The sequence below is a fragment of the Xiphias gladius genome, chromosome 24 (assembly GCF_016859285.1).
Source record: "Xiphias gladius isolate SHS-SW01 ecotype Sanya breed wild chromosome 24, ASM1685928v1, whole genome shotgun sequence".
Classification (NCBI taxonomy): Eukaryota; Metazoa; Chordata; class Actinopteri; order Istiophoriformes; family Xiphiidae; genus Xiphias; species Xiphias gladius.
This window is the reverse complement of record NC_053423.1, coordinates 417,910-438,769: the sequence shown is the minus strand read 5'-3', so window position 1 is coordinate 438,769 and position 20,860 is coordinate 417,910. Positions and strand designations below refer to the sequence as shown.

The window sequence follows — 20,860 nt, the reverse complement described above, 5'->3', positions numbered from 1 at the left end:
TTGTTTTGGCAGGAAATTGTGAGGTAAAACATGTTTTTTAAAACCTTTGATGTTTTTCTTTAAATTTTCATCATTGTGCTTTGAAATGGTCAAAAGAATTGAAGATTTGATTTTTTTTTATCATCGGCTTTGCAATATGCAATGCATTGTGGGACATCACTGTCAATGTTTAAGTGATATTAGCATTTTAAGTTTAGTAATATTATTCTATCATATTTCTACAGGGAATATACAAAGTCCTCAAAACAAGCTATTAGTGTAGTTTTCCTGATAAACTGGGATGGCTTGTGAAACAACGTTGGAAATGCTAAATGTGCTGTCGATCCAGGTCATGCCTGTAAAATTACATATTTTCTGTTTCCTCGAAAAAAAAAGACAGAACACATTCTTACAAGGATCGCCTTCCTGATGCATTCACTTTGTTTCAATGTTAACATATTTACAATATTAACAATGTTCTCTGTGGGGTTTTTTCCCACTGGGCAGAACATGTGTAAAATATATTAAGCTATATACAGTACTGTACAGATCAAGACTCAAGAGTCAGACTGCTGAAAAAGCACCATTGGAAATGAGGCACAACAGAGGTGGGGTCTTTTTAAGTGCAAGTGGTTTCATCTGGCAGATGCACTGTCACCATCAGGCATGAAGTTAGCTCATATTCATGTAACATTCAAACTCACCTGTAAACAAGTCAGAAAAACTGTAAACTGGAAATTAGCAAAATAAAAAAGCTTGTTTAAAGTAAAAAATAAAGACAGAACACAAATATACTTCAGACATTTGTCCTAAGTAACAGTTTGAACACATGAAAGCAGCAGCATGTAGCAGAAGCAGTAAGAACAACATGTAACCTGCCTTCTCTGAATGAGTGACAAAAGAAAGCAGAAACATGGAGAATCTGGTCCCAAGCCGTTACAGCAAACTCTGGACTGTGGATCGAATTCAAATTCTGCTCAAAGTTAGTGTTTTATATAATATAATATAATATAATATAATATAATATAATATAATATAATATAATATAATATAATATAATATAATATAATATAATATAATATAATATAATATAATATAATATAATATAATTTTGATGAACTATGTTTAAGGAAAACATGTAGATGTGGAACAGAATAATAAACACTTGAAAAGGTTATTTTAGAAAAAAAACTTTTTTGTTGGAACAGGTCCTAGCTAATATATTAAATATTTCTAATGAATGTTAATGTGGTGCCAGTTTTTAAATGCTGTTTAAGTCACTTAGGAAAAGCTTATCAGGTATTTCATGTGCTCTGGTGTGTGGCTGGAGGGTTTCATGTGAGAACAGTTCTGCTCATACTAAACCTCTTAATTTAAAATCCTTCCTATTTTTGAAGCTGAAACTGAATCTTAAAGTGCCTCATAGTTTAGTACCACAGCTACACAGTGGCAAGTTTTAGAAGTGGTCAGAAGTGCAAAACTGTATCCTGGCAAAAAGCTTAAACTGCAGAACTGTACAGATATCTCTAATTGCTGTTAAACTAACAGCAGTTGTGCTGAAAATATTAGTTAATTTGTTAGTAATTAGTCATTTATTAAGCAAAATGACAATCATTTGCTTGGTTTCAGTTTCTCAAGAGAAAGGATTTGCTGCCTTTTTCTGTTTTATGTTATTGTAACTGAATATCTTTGGAATTTGGGACCAGAACAGACTAAACAACTAATTTCAAAAACAAATGAAAAGATCAATGAAAAAAAATCTCACTCATAATTGTTGCAGCTCTAGTTTTAGTCCATTCTCTAAAATTGTTTTACTTTCAAACTTTGCTTGTTTAAAGTCAATATAAGGCATAATCTCATTTAATTTCAATTATTTTTATATTTAGACGTAAACTACTATCTGAATTAAAATGTACTCAACAAGAGTACTTTTGAATTCAGAGGTTCAGTATAAGCATAAATTCGATCAATGCAGTTGGAAAACAATGGCACTGAGAAAGACAAATTAGTATTGTTATGCATTACTTAAAGAGGGACACTAACTTTCCCACAATTCTGTCTTTTCTTCAATCAGAAGCTAAAAGTGCTCAAGGTGGTGACATCCATATAAAGGCTGGATGGACCATTTTCTCAGCAATGTCAAACAGAAACACAAAAAAGGCTCCTAGTCTTACCTGTAATGTGCATCCTTCAGACTGGAGCAGTGTTCTGTCACAGACAACAAAACAAGTAATATTCCTAATAATATATACCTTAAGAGCTCCTTTACTCAAAAATAAATATAACACAAGCAGATTACATACCACAGTACGTCCCAGTGAATAATTTCAGTGCAAATTTCTGAATTTAAGAGGGGTTTGTCCATAGGCCTGTAACATCAAAACAGAAAATCATTACTTTTATGACTGGGCTCAGTCCTCTTTACAACAGAGTTGGAATGTCCACAGTGCCAGCATACAGAAATGTAAAGCATACAAAAATAGACAACCAAAGCAGAGATTTAATTTCCTAATAAAAACTAACAAGCTCTTGAAGTTAGTTCATGTTAACTGAGGGAGTACAGCTAAGGTAGACAGACTGCCCTCCCCTCAGGTGACTGAAGAAATGTGGAGAATAAAACTCAGCTCCCCTCTTTCTTCTCTAATGCTTCTTTCTTCTATCAGCTGTTTAAGTCAGTGGAAGCCTTTGTTGTGCTGTCTGGACCACTGCTGCCAGCATGGAACACTGCCTGAGAAGTTTCATGTCCTGACATATTGTCTGTAGGTGGCACATTATTGCTGTACTGGCTGTAACAGGCTGTGGAGCTGGGGTAGTTCCCCATGTGTGTATAAATATCTATGAGGTCACTATCAAAGACGGTCCGGTTTGGCGGAGCGCGCACCGCTGCTTGGCTCAGCTCCAGCTGCTGCTCTGGGTGTCGGAGCTGTAAACTGCAGGGACCTTTGTAGGGCAATAGCTCCTCCCCGTCTGACAGGCAGATTAAGGGGGGGAGGTTGATGATTTCCTGCTGCAGGTAAGGGTAGGTAGGCTGGAAGTGACACAGCTGCTGCTGCTGCATTAAGGGTGGCAGGTTGCTGTTTAGATGACCATGCACCACCTGAACACAAACAAACAGAGCAAAGGAACCCATTTAATTCACCAGACACAGGTAGCTAGAGTAGGTGACAACAAGTGGTCCTTAGATTCTAAGACTATAGCGGTATAGCAGCCCTTTTTTTTTTTTTACAAAATAGTTCCAAGGACTGATGAATCAAAACTCAGGACTTACAAGTCTTTTAAGTGTTTTGAGCCCATGTTAAGAACTGTGAAAATTTAGCAAATTAGTCTGGTAACACATCAAAAAAAAACAAGGGGAATGTTTGACAAACGCTTCTAACATACGAGGAAACAACATACAAAGTCATTGTCTTTACCATTGTGCAATACTGCTTTAGTATGTGACCATGATCAAACTATTAGTAAATTAAGCTGTGTGTCTCTTCTTCAATCTTTTGTTTTCTCAATTGCCACTCCTTCGCTCTCGTTCTCACTCTGATTTGTTTATGCTCCCAGCTCATTCATAAATCACTCAAAAATCTCTCTCTTTCTCCCATTTTCAAGTCATTATAACCACTACATAACAAATCAATGAACATTCCTAGAAATAGCTATTCGTCCTCCTAATGATTCTAGTGGAATCCAGTGCTGTTTACTGTGTGAATGATGTGGAATCATGTGGAAACTTACATTTTTTAAAATTTTACTCACTTACTAACGGGATGATTAGGCTCAATGCTTGGAGAACAGCAAGTACATTCTGGGGTTAATTTTAGAGAGGGCCATTCAGAGATCATCCTCCACATTTACGTCAGTGCCAAGAAAGTATTTTCACATAAGTAGATAGAGCCAGACAGCATTAGTACATCCATAGCAGCCTTGGATAGCTGTGGCTATTCCCTCTCAACTGTAATCCAGAACTCAGCCAGCGTCATGGAATTAAACGTTATCTTTAAGGTTCGGTCACTTGAAAGTTAAAACAAAACGTCCTCCAGCTTGGATGTCAAATGATTTGCCCTTGTTACAGCGAATGGTGATGTTATCCAGTCATATTGTTCCGGAGCTGTTTCCTCTGGGAAATACTTGTTAAAGTGTTCCAGGAGGGCTCGAAGGTGGGAAGTGATAGACTTCTTCACTGCGGTAACAGTGAATTCCTCCTTGAATATGCCCAGCTCAGAAAACGTATCAGTCCTACCAATTTCCACTCAGCGGAAAAAAATGTACTGGTTTAGCAGCAACAGAGGGCTACTTAGTTTTCAAGTGTCATAACATTTTTACAGACTTTAGGCTTTCATGTGCAACCACCTCGGTGCACACTACACATTGGGGATGTTGTACTTAGTTGATGATGACACGTGAATCCGTACTGGATAAATTCCTCTCAATATTTTCGACATTGGAGGAAGTCTGGCACGACTGCAAATGGATGTCCTGCTGACACGCGGGGCATTCTCCTCCCATAGAAGAGGTCAATGGCCTTTCTGATGATGGTGCTTCTCCGCTTTCCTCCACTGGCCTCTCTGCTTTGTTTTTGGTCAGTTATTAACCAACATTTCACTCTGAGGACAATAATATTCTAGGCTTAAAGCCTAAGATTTTGAATTGAGCTAGATCACAAAAAAATTACCTATGTGCACATGCCGCAATCTTTCCTGTGGTGCTTTCATTGAGACAAAGAAAATCAGAAGGCTCTACAACATATTTTTTTATTTGCAAGGTTTTATTTGAAATTTAACTATAAATTTTTATCTTTTGTAACAATTCTGTCTAAAATATGCTATTTTGAATCATTTTTAAATTTCATTTGATTTCTGGAAATCATCTCACAAACCCCAAAGGGGTCCCCTACTCCCAAAGGGTTCCCAACCCCCCCCTTTGGGAACCACTGATCTAGACTATAACATAGCAGTCATTCATTCAAATTTGTCTGATAGAACACAGGCGAACTGTACTGATGGTTTCAAAACAACCTCCCTTGGGATGAAGAAGGGAGTACCACAAGGGTCTGTGCCGTGCTGAACAATATTTTCATTCCAACACAGACTTAGAATATTCATTTTTATGCAAATGACACAATCTTGTAACCATTTGGCTCCTCATCAACTCAAGATTAAAGTCTGCCTTTAATGTTTTTCAGACAACTCTGCAGGATCCAAAGTTTATTGTTATTCTCAATGAACCATTATTCCAGTTCATATCTCCTTGCTTCTATCCTCAAAAGCACTCTGACTTTTACACGTGGAGTAACTGGCACAGAAACTAAAGATATAAATGGGTTCTCTAATATCACAATAAAGCACGTTTGTGTGTTGAGGACAGAAAGATGGTTGTACAGGCAACCATCAGTTCTGTGTTTGGCTACGGAGATCTCCTATATGTTGCTTGCTCCATCTTAAAAAACTTGATGCAGTTTATAAATGTGGATTTTGTTTACTCATAGGTAATAAATATTGTACTCATCACTGTATTATATGGAAAAGTAGGCTGGTCCTCACTAGCAACAAGAAAGGAACTCTATCATGTTTATTTAGAAAGGTCTCCTACAAAAGCTGAGCTTCTGCTCAGTATATAACTCCCCTTCTCTAATTTAAAACCAGTACTCACCAGAGCAGATCTCAGGTCTGTTTAACTCTAGTCACCCCTTGGGTAAATACTGAACTTGGACATACTGCCTTCGCTACTTTGCATTTTCTATATGGAATAATTACAAAGGATTTTAAAACTTGAATGTCTCATCTAAGTGAGCCATTTTAAAGTTTTAACTTGACATTTGGTGATGTCTCTGATTGAACATCATGACCACTCATAAATGAAGTGAATAAATATTATGTTGTAATAAAGGTGCATGTCAAGCTCTGGGATATATTAGACAGTACGCAAACAGTTGCTTCTCGTAGTCAACATGTTGGATGTGGGAGAAATGTGCAGCGATAAAGACCTGAACCACTTTGACAAGGGCCAAATTATTATTATAGCCAGATGACTGGGTCAGAGCTTCTCTGAAACAGCAAGGCTCGTGGGGTGCTCTGGAAAGTGGTCTGAGGAGGGATAGACAAGGAAACAGAAACTTTTCGGGACTTAAAGTATCTGCTGCTATCATCTTGGTGCCAGATACCACAGGCACCTTTAGAGGTCTTGTAGAGTCCATGCCTCAGTGGGTCTGAGCTGTTTTGCTGACATGCAAAGCACCAACAGTATATTAGGTAGGGGTGGTCATAATGTTTTGGCATTATGTGTACATTGCATTCGGAAAGTATTCAGACCCCTTCATTTTTTTTACATTTTGTTAAGTTGCAGCCTTATGCTAAAATCGTTTAAATTCATTTTTTTCCCTCATCAATCTACACCCAATAGTCGATAATGACAAAGCGAAAGAAGAATTTTAGAATTTTTTTGCAAAACTGAAATATCACATTGACATTGGTATTGACACCCTTTGCTATGAAACTTGAAATCTAGATCATGGGGGCTTCCCTTTCTCTTAATCATCTTTGAGATGTTTCTACACGGTGAAGAGAAGAAGTAGTTTGCTTAATTATTCATTAGCTTTTGACATCACTGATCATGAGTTAATGATGAAAAAGTTCAAATATTATGGTTTTTCTTAGTCTGTATTATAATGGATAAATGGTTATCCGAGTGATACAATGCAGATGCTGTATTTTAATAGACGTTATTCAGATGTTAAACATGTATAACATTGAGTGCCTCATGGAAGTTGTCTTATGCCACTGCTATACACATTTTTTTTTCTAATTATCTAAAATCCACTAGTATCTGAATGTAAGCTGATGACTACACAATAGATTTAGCAGACGCAACAATTAGTGATTTAAATACAAATCTAGATCAGGAGTTGAAGTTTGTTGTAGATTGGATCAAGAGTAATAAACTTATTTTGAATATGTCTAAAACAACCAGGGTTGCAATAGGAAAAAGTTATTCTTTATGTTTTAAATCAAATAATGATCTTAGTATAAATAACACATTAATAAAACAGGGGTAAGGGAGTTATCATAGATAATAAATTATCATGGGACAAACACATACTTAAAGTGGTAACTAAAATGGGAAATATTTTGTCTGTAATTACGAGATGTGCAAAATATATTGTATGACAAACTATCAAACACAAAATTCAAGCTTTGGGTTTGTCTCACCTGGGTTAATGCTCAGCAGTTTGGTCCAATACTTCATTAGGTAATATATGAGAATTGCAACTGGTCCAGAATAGGGTGGCACATGTAGCACTTTCTTGTGGGTTGAGAACAAGTGTTAGTAAAATGCATGAATGTCTCTCTTGGTTTGAAGTGAAAAATTGATTGCTTAAAAACTATCCTGAAGTTCAAGTACACACAATTATTCAATAAGGCACGCTAAAGGAAGTTGTTTTACTTTGCCAAAATCCTAAACCAAATCAGTTTAACGTACAAGGAATGGAATTCACTCCCAAATTATATTACACAGCAAAATAATATGTATGTTTTTTAAAAAATGCTAAAAGTGTATTACTTAAGAAGAAATTTTAGTTGTTAATATATGTTCTTTGGTGTGTAAGAGTTCCATGGGCATGTAGTGTTAATTATGATATTTATCTGTTAGGTAATGATAGATTCAGCTGGAGCCTCTCTATTTTCCTTGTGTTTATGCTATTTAAATTGTGTCAATTGTTATTATTTAATATATAGCAGATGTGCATTGTGATGTATTAATCTTAATGTATTATGATGAGCAGTGTAAATCTGTATGGTTGTATTTTCACCATGTAAACTGTGTGGACCCCAGGCAGAGAGTATTTCATATATTTCCTTCATTACATACACAAAAAGAATGAATGGACATTACTGGTGAATCAGTGATTCAATTATTAAAAGCCTAGACTCTGATGTACCACATTTTCACAATCACATATCATTTGTTTGTTTTTTTTGATTTGTTGTCAATTTCAAAAGGTTGAGTCTGACCAAATATGAGCCTGCCAGAAGGCAGATATCAGGGACTGAGTAGGGGAGAGTGCCATGCTGCTGCAAAAGCAACTCTTTTTGTTGAGACTGGGATGAACAATATATGATAACCCTCATCTCTAAAGTATTTTGGTTTTGTTTCTGTCTCCATCTATTTGTTAACCTAAATGAACTGAAACAAATCAAGTTCTGCGCACGGTTGCTGACAGAAATAGATGACCGTACTGCGGCTGAACCGACCATTCAGTTGAGTGTGTGACACCACTGGGAATGAGAGGAGCAATGACAGAAAGCTTGATTAGCTCCCGTGGATTTCAAGTAAAGCCTGCATTGTCAGCAGTATCAGCGTTTATACCAGCTGAAAACTGACAAGAAATTAGATAAAAATATGACAACAAAATGGTGCACAGTATGTTTGAGCTCATTTCAAAACAGTGTCTCCGTTACAGTTTGTCTGCCAAAGAGCAATGACAAGATACTTGTCACACTGAAAAATGTGTCACTCTCTACATGCATATCTTTACCACAGTTCTTTAAAAACTCTTGAAGAAATTGAAGGGATCCTTATCAAGCATGGATCAAAAATGAACAGTGGTTTTTTTATTGTTATACAATTTTTTAAAACTGTATAATATTGAAATTTGTGCTGGCCTAAAAAATTCAATATAGTTTGAGCTATAATGTCCATTTGCTTATTTAACATATAACTTCAAATCCCAGTTTTAGTGGTCATTCATTTCAGTTGTTTTAGCTGCAGTGCTAATAACAGATAAGAAAAGTCTAAGCTTCAATCACATCTTGATGGCTTCGTTTCAGATCCATTGTGGTAGTGTACAGAGGCAAAATTACTAAAACTGTGTAACTGTCCAAATACTTATGTACCTATCTGTATCTACTGCATTTGCCAGCAACATGGGAAACCACAAAACACTGTCTTATCAAATGAAAATTTCCAGTCTAAATACTTAAACTATTAATATGGAGCCCAAAATCCACTCATTTACGAGGGCCGTTCTCATTTTTGATTTTGGTGTCTGTTTTCTTGTTAATGGATAAACTAAGAAGTGGATCAATCTCTAGATAATCACAACTTCTCTTGGTGTGGTAGTAATATCACCTACCAGTTGTGTGGCCTGGTCTCTCTGGGTGTGGCTGATTCTGCTGAGGAAGGCCACGGCTGGCAGCCAATAGTGGCTGAGTAGGCAGATGATCACAACTATCATGAGGGTCATCACCAGGAGGATTATTATTATCTGAACAAACTCCAGTTCAGCTGCATACATACAGAGATGGAAATAAACATACAGAGGACATTTGAAAAACAGGTTGCACATATTACTAGATGCTCCATCACACAGTCAACATTTGGCGTAGCTGATCACTGTTTCATTTTAGATTTTTTAAGACAAAGTTAAAGACCTGTATGTATCAAGTAATCTTGTGACAAAATCTTACACACATATATACCAATACCAACAGCCCAACCATTCAGTTCAAATAGTATTCCTGGTAGAGGTGAGCTGGATGACCCATGACCCACAAATGCACTGTGTTGTATAACTGAGGCTACTGTTTAGCTGAGTTTGCGGGGGCTAAGAAGCAGACCAGACCAGATATATTAGCTATGACCCAAATTCCAATGAAATATAAAACATCGTGTTTTATACAAAGATGCTGTCATTCTGTCTGATTTTTTTGTTTTTTTGTTTTGTTTGGTATGTTACGGGAAAAAATAAGCAAGCCGTGATTACCATTTTGGTCTTCCTTAAAAACCAGACCTGTGTTTCTCCAGATTTTCACACTACAAATTACAGCCCGACCAATACTCAATATTATCTGCAGGTTGAAGCTTCTCTCAGATTTATGCATATGTGGGCTGATAAGCTACAAGAAATTGTGTCTCCATTAGGTTGACAAATTTATTTTTATACTCTAAGCACTCACTAAGCACTTTTTTAGGAACACAATACGAATACTGGGTAGGACCTCCCTTTTTTCTCAAAACAGCCTCAGTTCTTCATGGCATGAAGATGTTGGAAAACATTCCTTTAGATTCTGGTCCATGCTGACATGATTGCATCACATCATTGCTGCAGATTTGTCAGCTGCACAATTGTTTTATCCCCACCCCAACAGTGTTGTATTGGATTCAGATGTGACTGGGGAGGCCACTGAAGTACACCGAACTTACTGTCATGTTCATGAAACCAGTTTGAGATTACTTTTGCTTTGTGACATGGAGTATTATCATGCTGGAAGTAGCTATTAAGGGGCCAAAAGTTTGCCAAGAAAAGTCAAGTCAATTTCATTTATGTAGCGCCAAATTATAACAGAGGTTATCTCAGGGCACTTTTCATATAGAGGAGGTCTAGACTGTACTCTTCTCAGTAATATTTACAGAGCCCCAGATTCCCCCATGAGCAAGCACTTGACAACAGTGGCAAGGAAAAACTCCCTTTTAACAGCAAGAAACCTTGAGCAGAACCGGGCTCTAGATGGGTAGCCATCTGCCTCGAGCGATTGGGTTGAGAGAGAAAGAGAGATGGCGAGAGAGAGAGCGATAAATTGAGAGAGAGAGAGGGAGCAGTAGAAAAGATAACATAGCACAATCCACATAGAGATGTAGTAATAATAATAATAATAATAATAATAATAATAATAATGATTGCAGCAGTGGGTGCTGAGCAGGATCATGGGGGTAGTAGGTAGCTTGCAATCATAGATTCAGACTCTGCGGCTCTGAAGGTAGAAATACCAGCAGAAAACAACAGGGGGAGAAAAGAGAGAACCGGGAAAGCACAAAAGTACAGGAGTGAGAAGAAGCCAAGTTAGTAACATAGAGTAATGAGATATCAATGTGTACAGAAAAGAGAAGAGGAGGAGAGAGAGGCTCGGTGCATCATGGGAAGTCCCCGCAGACTAGGCCTATAGCAGCATAACATTCCCAACAACATTACACCACCACCAGCAGCCTGAACTGTCGAACCAAAGGAAGGTTGGGTCCATGGAATCATCATGCTGTTGACACCAAATTCCAACCCACTATTGGCGTGCCTCAGCAGATTCAGCAGAGCAGGGTACATTTTTCCAGTCTTCAACTGTCCAGTTTTGGTGAGCCTATGCCCACTGCAACCTCAGATTTCTGTTCTTGGCTGACAGGAGAGGAAATTGACGTGGTCTTCTACTGTTGTAGCCCATCCACTTCCGGGTTGGAGGTGTTGTGCATTCTTAGATGCTTTTCTGCTCACCAGTGGTTATCCAAGTTACCATAGCCTTTCTGTCAGCTCCAAACAGTCCATTTTCCCCTGACCTCTCCCATCAACCAGTCGCTCACTGGATGTTTTTTGTTTTTGGCACCATTCTAAAAATTCAAGAGTAAACTCTTAAGAATGTTGTGCGTAAAAAAATCAGAGTTTCAGAAAGACTCAAACTAGTCTGTCTGGTATCAAAAATCATGCCAAGGTCAAGTCAATGAGATCATATTTTTACCCATTCTGATGTTTGATGTGAACATTAACTGAAGCTCCTGAATAAGTATTATGTGGTATTAATGTGTGTATTAATCATTATGTGGTTGTGTAGGCAGCTGCTGGTCTATCATTAGTAGAAGACGTGGGAAAGATAGCTAGGTTGGAAAGCAGATAGAGGACAAAAACAATGTGTGGGGATTTCTACAGAGTTACATTATTCTATGGTACTTATTGACCATACAGTACCAGGTCTCAACCGCACTATCAACTTCAGTTAATGTATGAACTCTCTGTTCATACATTTAGACTAGAATATATCTATCATAACATGCACCAACTCTTTATATAGGAGAGGTCACTCTGAAGACTGACAAGTCTGTCTCATTTAACAGAAAGGGGCACCACATAGTGGTAAAATCTCACTTCAACTAAACCAACTGATTTTAAAAAAATGTTGTTTTAATTAAGTCTGTTTTTATACTGTATACCTTGTGTTATCTTTTCTAAATTGATTGCCATCATTGTTTGATCTGAGATATGATTGACTGTTATGGAAAAAGCCAGAAAACAGACTAAATGAAAACGTGGATGCGGTGAGAAGGAAAATATGAATTCAATAGCACATTGCCTTTAAAATGCTGCTGACAGAAAATTATTTTACTGTTAGTATAATACTGCTGTAGCTGTAGACATGCATGGCTCTTTTTGACAAACAGGATTTTGTGATTTTGTTTTCCTTATCTGAATTGTGGCTCTAAGGATAGAAGGTGTTATATGTGGACATTGAAGCAAATTTGTTATTGGTGATTTTGGGCTATCTAAATTAAAACTTTACAAGGATGGGAAAAAGATTGGTTTCATATTCTTTTAAGTCTGTATTATACAATCCTAATTATTCCTCCTGTAAGAAATTTGTGCAAAACTCAAAGTCCTTGCTTTGTGTAAAAATGCAATCTGAAGGTAAGTCACAGCTAGCTTTTGTTATGTTTTAACCTTATGCTAAAATTGCTTATATTCATTTTTTCCCTCATCAATCTACACTTAATACCTGATAATGACAAAGCAAAAACAGAATTTTAAAAAACTGAAAAAGAGACAACCCAATGCCACTCAACCCTTGAGTGGCACTGCCAGAGCCCTGACTTGAACCAAATCCAACATTTCTGGAGAGACCTGAAAATGGCTGTCCACGGATGGTCCCCATCCAACCCGACAGAGTTTGAGGATCTGCAGAAAAGACTGACAGAAAATCCCGAAATCCTGGTGTGCAAGCTTGTTGCATTATACCCAAGAAAACTCAAGGCTGTAGTTGCTGCCAAAGGTGTTTCAACTAAGTATCGAGTAAAGGGTCTGGATACTTATGTCAATGTGATATTTCAGTTTCTCATTTTAAAATAATTTGAGAAAATTTCGATAACCCTGTTTTCGCTTTGTCATTATGGGGTATTGTATGTAGATTGATGAGGAAAAAATTTATTTAAACGGTTTTAGCATTAGGCTGCAGCATAACACAATGTGAAAAAACTGAAGGGGTTTGAAGCAGATACATTAGTACCACGACAAAAACTTTGTAAATATTGCTCCTAAAGTGTCAGATTAATGAGTAGCTTGTATTCTTTTATTGATGGTACCTATTTCTAAATGAGAGATACATGTTTGGTTAAATTGTATTTATTTCAGGTTTGAGCAGAAACACTAAAACAAAGAAAACTGGAGAATATGTGCACATGTTAAGATACCTGCTGTGTGAAAAAACAGACGCAAGGGAGAAGAGACAAAGCCTCACATTACCAGTGACTGACAGGCTTTCACCTTTCACCCTTGACCCTAGGGAGGAGCAAGCCGGGACAGCAGCCAGTTGTAATGAGGAATCTGGTACATTGCTAATAAACCTGGTGTGTGTTTATTTTTGTGTTTTTGATTTAGTCATCTCATCAGCCCTTCTCTACACCCCTTTCACTAATGAGGTAACTTAAGCTGCCTGTCTATTATGATCATGATATCAAGACAAAGCAATGCGTGTAGGTAAGCATTGGGTTGATTAGGATCAATCCAGGCATATATATGATGGATCAGTATCAGCAATATACAGGCCAAATCATTTCTGATTCTTTGTTTCGCCCCAAATCACACTCTGTTAATATACAGGAACTACCCAGCACTGTGTGCCAATGAACAACCGAACTCCCAAAATAATATAATAATACTAATAATTTTATTTAGTCCACACTTTCACTTAGCAAATTGAGAAAATGCATAAGCGAGCCATGCCAGAAAAATAAAAATTGTCACTTTGTGGCTATTCTCAGTAGCATTTTGCAGGAGTACTGCCCTTACAGACCTGGAGGAACAGTACTGGGCCTGTATTGTTTATACGGAAGCCTGAAAACCCCTTTTCACTGCATAGCATTTGGAATGAATAGGGCATCCGGGAACACATAATCCAGTCTTCTTTATACATCCCTGCTACAGTCTGACACAATATGACGCTATTAGAGATGGGTGCTGAGACCCAGTCTTACACTGATACAGTTTCGTAGGAGGTCAACTGAAAGCTCTGTGCAGCAGTGCTACAACTGGTATTTTATCATTTTTCCCTGTCTGGTTGTTCACTAAATGATACTGAATTCATAAGAGTAACATATGCTTGTGTTTACATTGTGTAGTTATGGTAGACATGTTCAAAATTAAATTTAAATGAAATAGAGGGAAAACTAAATGGGTTAAATGGTTATTGAGTGTAACAGGGATTATCATGATAATTATTATATGACCTGATTATGGTGAAGTGATAACAAAAACAATATCCTATGAAAAATCTAAGTAGACCTTGAGATTTTTTTGTCGAACTACTATTCACGCTTACCTCTTACATGGTTTGGCATTACTGAATCTAAACGGAAATGCTACTGCCAACCAGTAAGTGACAAAATGTCATCCAACTAAAGCTTGGCTGATATGATAGTTGCATATGCTGCATACACTCTAGCAGACAGCAGGTTAGAGTGTTGTTACAGCTATTACATACCTGTTTCTGGTTCACCATCTGACCCTCAACAAGAACTGTTAGGACACACGTGATACAGCTACATTGTCATACCTGCTGCCTCCTGTACAGCATCCATACCATTTAACTGGGGTTTTCTGCCCTTACTTCACATGCACCATCACATGCAGCACACTGGTTGGCCAATTAAGACTGCCCCCTTGCCTTCCTGGTTTTAGAATATTACTGGAATGCCCCCTGCCATCATTTCTAGACCAGAGAAAAGTCAGAATAAACTTGTGTTATTTAAGACTTATTGATTTTTTGAGTAACTTTAGATGTTTTAGTCAATAATAATGTTTAAACATATACAAAAATAAAAAATAACATTTCCAAATTCCTGTATATTTAAATATCACCACGACCATCTTTCTGCTGCAGGGATCGGGCTGTCTGACAGCAGTCTGCCGGGGAAAGCAGATGATGTGGGGGAGGGTGGACGCCTCATCAATCGGCCTGTCCACACAGACAGACAGGCCAACCAGGACAAAGAACAAGCGGCAATTCACGGTCCGTCTCTCAGCCATCTCATTAGGAGGACTGTCTTTTTCTTAGCTGCTGTTCATCCCCTAACAGCCACAATGCATTACTTCACTTTACCCATACGAAGACATGTTAACAGCTTACAAATCCACTAAAATATAAAATACTGTGAGAACCTGGCGCAGTCATTAGCTCTTCAATCTGCCATAAACAGCATTTACACCCGTTGTCCTACGCAGAGGCGTTTAACCTCGCCCGGAAATGCTTTTAGCTGCTCAGATTAGTTCGTAAAACCCAACAGGATGACTTACATATATCCATGCCCTGGTTCTGGGATCTAGTGCAGTTGCAGGAGCAAAAACCATTAGACCTTGTGTTGCTGGAGCTTCCCGGGACCGTTCTGTTTTGCAAAAGGCAGGGATGCCGGAGAGCTGAGCCACCAGTCGGCTGCTGATGGGCGGAGAGGAGCGACCGGTCCAGCAACCTGTCAGCGCCCACCCCGAGTACACAGCCTACATCATGGCACTGGAGTTCCGTGTGGTAGATGGACTATATTAAAAAGAACATACTGTTACCCCCATTAACCCCGTTCAAATTGAGCAGCAGAGTGTGGGGTGTATGTGAGGTGTTGGGATGTGCTTTGATTTATAGCCCGCCTCCTCTCTCCTCCTATCGGTATTCCATGGGGGAGGGAGGGCGCTGGTGACAATGGCGGACGGCGATCAGAGAGAGGAGGCTCCAAATCCCCACACAATCATCAGAAAAAGGTTACCTTCCATTGACCTAGCACACTACAGTCGCGGCATCAAGTGGAAAGCCCAATTATAAAGGCAGTGGAGTTTATATATATATATTATTATTATGCTGTTCAACAGATAAACATGGAAAAATATATAGCACACATCTATTGATCACCACCTACAATTTTGATATGGTATAAGCTGATATTTGCGCTAAAATTTATGGAATATGTAACACAGATTTATGTGTGTATATATATATGTATATGTATATATATATATATATATATACATATACATATATATACTCACACATACAGAGGGGTGACGAATTAAATGATAAATGACGATAAATGCAGATGCTTCCATACAGGCCACACAAGTTCACTAGGGCTACGACAAAGGATCTGCTGATTATTTTCTTGATTCTTCATTTGATCTTGTTATCTATATAAGGTCAAAAAAATTGGGAGTAATCCCCATTTTTATTCTCCAGAGTCAAACTTAACATCTTTGGATGCCTTGTTTTGTCTGCCCCAACAGCTCAAAACCTAAAGATATTCAGTTTACAGTCATGTATGACAAAGGAAAGCATAAAATCCTCACATTTAATAGGGTGTAACAGGAAAATATGGGGGATTTTCTCTTGAAAAACAATCAATCAAAAAAAGATTAAACTTTTATCAAAACACAGTGGTTTCAGAAGGTCAGATTTTTAATAAATTTGCAAAAATTTCTAAAACATGTTTTAATTTTGTCATTATGGATTATCGAGTGTGGATTGATGGTCAAAATGGTAGTTTTATCCATTCAAAATTCCTTTTCATAGGAAAAAAACATCATACAGAACCGGACTCAGAGTGGGTGGCCAGCTGCCTCAACCAATTGGGTTGAGAGGAGAGAAATGGGGGAGAGAGGGAAAGGGGGGGACCAGGAACAGCTGTATATACTCGTGGAATTAAGCACTGTCAGACTGGTTGTTATAATGATAATGATAATAAGAGTGATACGTATAGGTTCAATAATGTTATTAACAATTAAAGCAGCAATGATAGCAGCACCAATTAATAAATATACTACTACTATAACTAATCATAAAAATAATAATAATAAAAATAACAATAAATCTAATACTCTGCTCAGCTCTGTGAGGAAGTTTAGAGTTGCTCTTGTTGCTATCTTAGCCTTCTTAGCGCTCTAATTTTCTTTGAGCTTCCAGAGTTACAAATATAATTATACTGTTGGCCTGATGAAAAGTGCAATGCCTTTAACTGTCACACCTAAATCGTATTGAAAACATTGCAAAGTCCAATACCCACGCAAGCTCCCATAGAGGGAGTAACATCAGGATTAACAAGGAATAATTGTTCCATGTCCTGATTCACCTTGTCACACAGTAATCTTTCCAGTCAAAAAGGCCCCACAGACAGGCCAGGCGACCGCTAATCTGAAAGCAGTGAATGCGAGAGTACATGCAAGAGTACCTTTGGTTCTGAATCTGTAAACAATCCTGTCAGAAGTACCTAGTAGGATAAATTATTTCACAGACATAGATTTGGCCAATGCATTTTTCAACATTCCATTACATCCAGATTCACAATATTGGTTTGCATGCACATTTAAAATGAATTCCTGGACTTGGTCCCACGTTTTGCAGGGCTTTTCTGAAAGTCCAGCAATCTTTTCAACAGCGCTGCATAAAAATCTTGAAGGGTCTGAAACTCCACATGGTAGTACTCTGGTGCAGTATGTTGATAATCTGTTACTCTGCTCAGATAGTGAACAGGACTGCAAGACTGACACAGTGGCACTTCTACTTTATTGAGCAGCACAAGGCTGGGTAAACCAGGAAGTAATCTTCCTAGGACATTGGATTTATCTAAAAGGAAAGAAACTTTCAGATGACAGAATACAAACTTTCCTAAAAATATCAAAACCAATCACCAAGAAACAAATGATGGCATTTTGGGGCATTACAGGCTACTGTAGGCAGTGGATTCTTGATTATGCACAAGTCTCAAGGGGATTAGTAGGTTATCAAAAACGTAAGCTGTTCGTTCCTCATAAATTTTCCATCCATTATCTGGAGCAGAATACCAGCCATCTGACACCTGCAAGAATGATGCACTATCACAATGCATTGTATTCACTCCCAATTGTTACCATAACTCAATGCAATGTGCTTAACCCTGCCACACTCCTACAGAAGCCGATAGTTAGGCATATGACTGTCTGGTGGCCATTTCAGAGGTCTGTGCACTACGCCCAGTTCTCACTGCAAATCTACTGCTAAATGCAGATAGTGATTTTGTATGTTGAAGGCTCTAGCAAGAAAGAACCTCAAACTGGTGAAAATCAAGTAGGATATGCTATGGCCAATCCAACCAGTGGCCAGGATATCTGTCTGGACAGGCAGCAGAGCTGTTTGCTCTCACGAGAGCCTGCATTATTGGGAAATGGAAAAGGGTCACCATTTACACAGAAAGCAAATATGCATTTGGTGTAGTAATTGATTTTGGAACATTGTGGAGAATGAGAGTTTTTTTTAACATCCAACGGTAAACAGATTGTGCATGCCTCACTGGTGTCTAATCTCTTAGAGTCTATCCTCCTCCCACAGGAAATAGCTGTGTGCAAGGCTCTATATATGTTAATAATGCCTGTTTCTCCTTTTTGCCTAGATGCTTGTTTCCTTATCCTGCTAGGTTGACACATGGGAATGACCATGTGTGGAAAGGGGGGGGTGGTAGTGACAGCTAACGGATACTGGTGCACACACAGCTTATCAAATTATGCACAACAATTTTGTTCAAAATGCTTGGTGTATCTCAGGAACAATGCTGGCAGAGGCCTGCAAATTCAACAGTCCAGCCATCCCACCCCCTAAGCTCCTTTTGATCATTTGTGAGGGGATAAAGTATTGTTTGGTGATTGTTGACATGTTTTCTAAGTGTGCTGAAATGTTTCAACAGTAAAAACCGATGCTCCGGCTGTGGCAAATGTGCTGTTGAGAGAAATCATTTCTAGGTGGGGGATCCCTAGGATATTGACAAGTGACATTGCCCCACATTTTGTAGATAATGCCATTGAGAAAATGTCTGATAATCGGAATAGATTTGAGAACAAATAGTGCCTATCACCCTCAGAGTGGAGGAGCAGTAGAAAGAGAAAATAGCACAATCAAAAACAGGCCTATCCTCATTTGAGATCTCCACACACAGGTTAAAGCAGCCTTAAACTAGTGTTATACTTGCATGCGCGAGAATACGAGGATCTGCTAGGGTCCGTGTGACGTAAATTTCGTCATCAGAGGGTGCGTGTGAGGCTCTGTCCAGATGTCCTTGTACCCTCTTACTTGTTGCGCCATTGCATGCAGCCACTACTCTACAAGGGCACCAACTGCTCCTCCAAGCAGACTCCAGGCTAACTAGAAAGAACTATAATAAGAACAGCTATGCACCGCAAGGGTGTATAATTGAGGCCTTACCAACCGCATTGCAGGGACCACTACACTCTCTATGACCAGGTGATTGGACGGTGGTAAAGGACTCCAAAGGGCGGAATTGGAGGAAACCTCGCTGGACAACCCCAATCCAGGTGCTTCTGGTAACCAACTCAGCAGTGAAGGTCGCAGATAGAGTTGCAGAATCACCACAACCATTATTGGCCAATATGTAAAAGTCCTACAAGAAAGAAGAGGAGGATCCTGACTGGACACCCCTGTTCAGTAATGGTCCTTCAGAGAAGGAGGCACAAGTGTAAATACCACGAGATTCGCTTGCTCAAAAGATAGCAAAAACAGCTTCTGCATTATTACCCTAAGGTACCAGCAAAGATTGAACATTTTTATCGTGACCCCATCCTTAAGATGGTTATGAAGTTTTAGATTTTATACCTGTAAAGTCCTGTTTTTCATGATTTTAGATCATTTTATTTTTGGTTTCACTACTGAGATATATTTGTTGGATGAGAATTATCTTAGTTGGCGTAGGTCATCATTAAGGTACAAAAATAGCATTTGTTATTATTTTGTGATTTAATTGTGTGATTATACAATTAATCAAAGGGGGAAGTGACTTACATTTATTCAAGAAAATAATGTTAATGTTATGTTTAAACAATGATCTTTCACACTGTGTGACTTTCATGTATCTAAGTTTGCTGACAGTGCAAGTGAAAAAGATTAGCTTGTGAATTTTCCTCCCTAATTCATTATATGTTACTTGCCCAGAAGCTCATTATTTGTTATCAGTGCTGGCCAAGGCCAGACTTTACAATAAACATGCTGGGAATGAAGAGGCATTGTGTCTTGGCATCTGGGCCCAGTTAAAACCTGACCATTAAGCTGATTTTCAGCAAGAATTTCCACAACACGTACAGTCCTGGTTGAACTTATTGGCACCCCTGAATTTTAAGTGAAGAAATTTCGAATATCTTCAGAAAGAAATGCAAATTAACCGAATTTGGATAATCAATTTTTTTGGTAAAATCTCCCAGGTTACTGAACAAAACATAATAAAAAAGACAAAACACAATTATTGGCAACCTTAAGCCAATCAAAGGGTTATTTTTTGAGTCATATTCATCAGCTCTACATATGCTGGCAGGAACACTGGTTCAAGGTCACTTTGATTATGCTGCCACCTCTTGGTATGAAGGACTATTGCAGACTCTGAAAAACAAACTCCATAAAGCATTAAACAAATTCGCAAGGATAATTCTAAAATTTCATCCCGTTGCACATGTTGAGTTGGATCACTTTAAAAGTAGAGAAAAGGGTCAACCTTATTAAGTTATCTATTACTTAAAGAGTTATTTTAAAAAACTGCGCCCTTGCCATCTTGCAATTAATTTTCATCGATTAAAACACCTCCTGTCAAACACTCACAGCAATCTGACAGGAGGTAGTTTAACTACTTGTTTCATTTCAAGTCTTAAAAAGATGGTTCAAAGATGGTAGGCTCGTCAAGTATTGTATGTAAGTATTGTTTGTAATTGTTGGATTTATGCATTTGTCCAATGTTATTCTTGTCTTGCAGATTGTTAAAAATGTGGAGGAAATAAGCCTTTAGGCTTTTGTTTTTTAATCCTCAATGATTGTAACTGTTTTTAATCTGTATGTTTAAATCATCAAATAAATTA

The 20,860-nt window shown here is 38.1% G+C and overlaps 1 protein-coding gene across 1 annotated transcript; it reads right to left on the bottom strand.

Annotated features, from left to right (window-relative positions):
* Positions 1-1,903: 1,903 nt before the first annotated feature.
* On the bottom strand, positions 1,904-19,379 carry LOC120786369 (protein TMEPAI-like). The gene is made up of 4 exons (XM_040121803.1): positions 19,206-19,379; positions 15,290-15,527; positions 9,101-9,252; positions 1,904-3,076 (listed from the first exon to the last, which is right to left on the bottom strand). Exons 1-4 carry the CDS (start codon positions 19,377-19,379, stop codon positions 2,639-2,641), a joined length of 1,002 nt encoding a protein of 333 aa, XP_039977737.1. The 3' UTR covers positions 1,904-2,638.
* Between the last annotated feature and the right edge of the window lie 1,481 nt (positions 19,380-20,860).